This window comes from Aptenodytes forsteri, unplaced genomic scaffold (assembly GCF_000699145.1).
Source record: "Aptenodytes forsteri isolate BGI_AS27 unplaced genomic scaffold, ASM69914v1 Scaffold322, whole genome shotgun sequence".
Taxonomy (NCBI): Eukaryota; Metazoa; Chordata; class Aves; order Sphenisciformes; family Spheniscidae; genus Aptenodytes; species Aptenodytes forsteri.
In genome coordinates, this window is record NW_008795045.1 from 1186613 (window position 1) to 1189206 (window position 2594).

Consider the following 2594-nt stretch of genomic DNA (forward strand, 5'->3'; position numbering starts at 1 on the left):
CCGGTGCACACAGAAGATACAGGGCCATGAACCCTGGCACACATATCTTCAAGGAGTACACAGCAATCTATATCCCTCCTATCTTACACCAAATAGTCAAGACAAATGCTATTCAGTCCTACAATAAAAAACACTTAAGACAAACCAATGAAGAAATAAAAAGTTACGTGTGCCAAACTTCAGTTGAACTCCTTCCCCTCCTTTCTGCTAATCTGAGAAAAATTGTATGGACTCCATCAGAAGGGATATGTTCCTATGCGCACTTGTGGTAGAGGCAGGAGGAGTCCGAGAGCTGATCCGATCCAGCTCAAAATTCCCTCTGAGTGCTGATAGCTCTTCAGCCTGGTTGTATGAAAGACTGACAGCATCCGCAGCTAACAGCTATTGACAGAGCAACAGAATAATTGGCCTGGCACGCATCCACCTGCTTTTATTTCCCCTGACCCTGACGACAGGGGTGGAAGGGGAAAGCGAGGGAGGATCAAACCAACACAAAACTGGACTGATGTGGTCGTTCTTCAGAACGAGCCTGGAACAATGTTCAAATCCATATCCCAAACAGCAAAACAAAATTGACCTTCACAGGGCCCACTTCTGCTACCCAAATCAGCGTATTTTTTTAGCTTTTCCTCTTCCCTTCTGAAAACCCATCTTCAGGTATTACCCACTAACATTCCACGTCCCAGTTTCATCCACTATAATTGTGATCTATGTTGACAGGGTTTCCTTCCTTACGGAGGTGTTGTGAAGATTACAGTGACAAGACAGCCTGCTACTTCAGCACAGAGAACCACGGGATATTTTGCAAGAAAAACAAGAAACCCTCTTCAGGGCAGGACTGGGAAAGAGAGCATTGTATAGGAAATACGAGGTGGCCACATGTGGAACACGAGGCTTAAAGTTCAATATAAATAGTTGCTTCAACCACTATCACTGCCTCCGCTGCTCAGTGATTTAGGCAGAGGTCTTGTCCCCTCCATGCAAAGAATAGTAATCTTTTCTCATACACACGTATGACTCTACACAAAACATACTATGGTAGTTTCTTTAACAGGAAGGAAATGGTGCAATGGTGTTCTTCAAAAAGTATAAAGCTGTTACAGGTATTTAACTAGAGAATTCTGTGGGAAAACTTCTTTTTAAGGATTTTCTCCTGTACTCTGAATACCCAAAACTTGCATAAAGCAATAGAAATGTTTAGACATGCAAAAACTTCCAGCTTTGCCCTTGGAGAAATGGTTTTAAAAATAAAAAAATAAAGTTTTAAAAGAAAGCGAAGTATCTTGCTCCAAAAAGTATGCTTAACTTTTTCTTGATGAAAATGGGAGTGATCTGAGAATGGACATAATCTTCCCTCTTTGATCAACACAGCAAAGATAAAACACCAGAAATACTTACAATTACTAAGGCAAGTTCTTTCTACATCTGCTTTAGGCTATTTTGGCTGTAGCATTTATGTACTCTAATTATTTTATGCATTAAATACCATAAATATCCCTGTTGATTTGTGATCTATTTGTGGGTTCCAACATACAGCTGTATTTCATTTGGTTGAGCGGACATTCTGCAAGTAGGACTTGTACACCAATGCATTTCATGGACAATCATTATTACTTATGGATAAACCAGTAATGCTAACAGCTTTTCTTTATGCCATAGTTCAATTTTATGTCTATGTACCTATACCTAAGTGTACCTCTGTAGGAGAGAGGAAGAACATTTATGTATGATTCACTTTGAAAGCAAGTGAACAATCCTTTAGCTTCTTGTGGAAGGAACTTTGCAGTCCCTTTGCAACACAAAAAATACCTTTGCAAGCAAAAAAACCCTACCAATTTCTTCAGAGACAACAGATTTTTCTTAAAAACAATACACAAGATTAATAAAAATATTCTCTCTCTCCTTATGAGTAAGCCCCCTCCCCAAATTAGCTTAACCCACTGTACATATAGCACAACATTAAGTATTTCTCCATTTTGTGCATGCCTTCGGGGTTCTATTGATAGCTGCCATCTGCACAAGGTATCTTCCTTGACTGGCATGCACATAATACATTTTGTTTAGCACAATAGAAAGAGAAGAAGAATTAGTACTGAAGAATAAGGTATATCTCATAAAAAGACAATCATGCAAGTTACATCCACCTACCTGTACTAGTGCGATATGTGCCTGTGTGTGCTGGTTGCAGAGGGTCCCCCTGACTCTGGCTGAGACTCCTCATAGGGGGCTTCTGATAAACTCTGTCTTCGTAAATAGGATCTATATGGTGTTCTGGAGACTGCAGTGCCCTTAACTCGGAGCCAAGGTGGCTGTGCTGGCTGCTGTAAGATGCCCGAGACCCAGCTGCAAATAGATTTATAAGAGACATTTAAGAGAGAGGGAAAAAAGTGACAAATACAGGATCTGACTTTATTAAAAGTTGACTTGAAAGTAGCACTTAAACACCACCCCCCCCCCCCCCCCCCCCCAACAAAACAAATAAATAAATGTTTTCAACATACAAATAGTATGCAAGGGCAGCAACAGCGCCAGTTAATCACTTTAGCTGCATCATCCAGCTGCCTGCATCTACTCCAGAACCTCATTTCTTCCAA

General features: G+C 40.6%; 1 protein-coding gene across 1 annotated transcript in view; it reads right to left on the minus strand.

Annotated features, from left to right (window-relative positions):
* The window catches only part of CTNND2 (catenin delta 2), a 287386-nt gene extending 285150 nt beyond the window's left edge, over positions 1-2236 (minus strand). The window contains exon 1 of the mRNA XM_009276983.2: positions 2149-2236. Coding sequence (XP_009275258.1) covers positions 2149-2221 — 73 coding nt within the window. The 5' untranslated portion in view covers positions 2222-2236. The remainder of the gene's footprint in view (positions 1-2148) is intronic.
* Between the last annotated feature and the right edge of the window lie 358 nt (positions 2237-2594).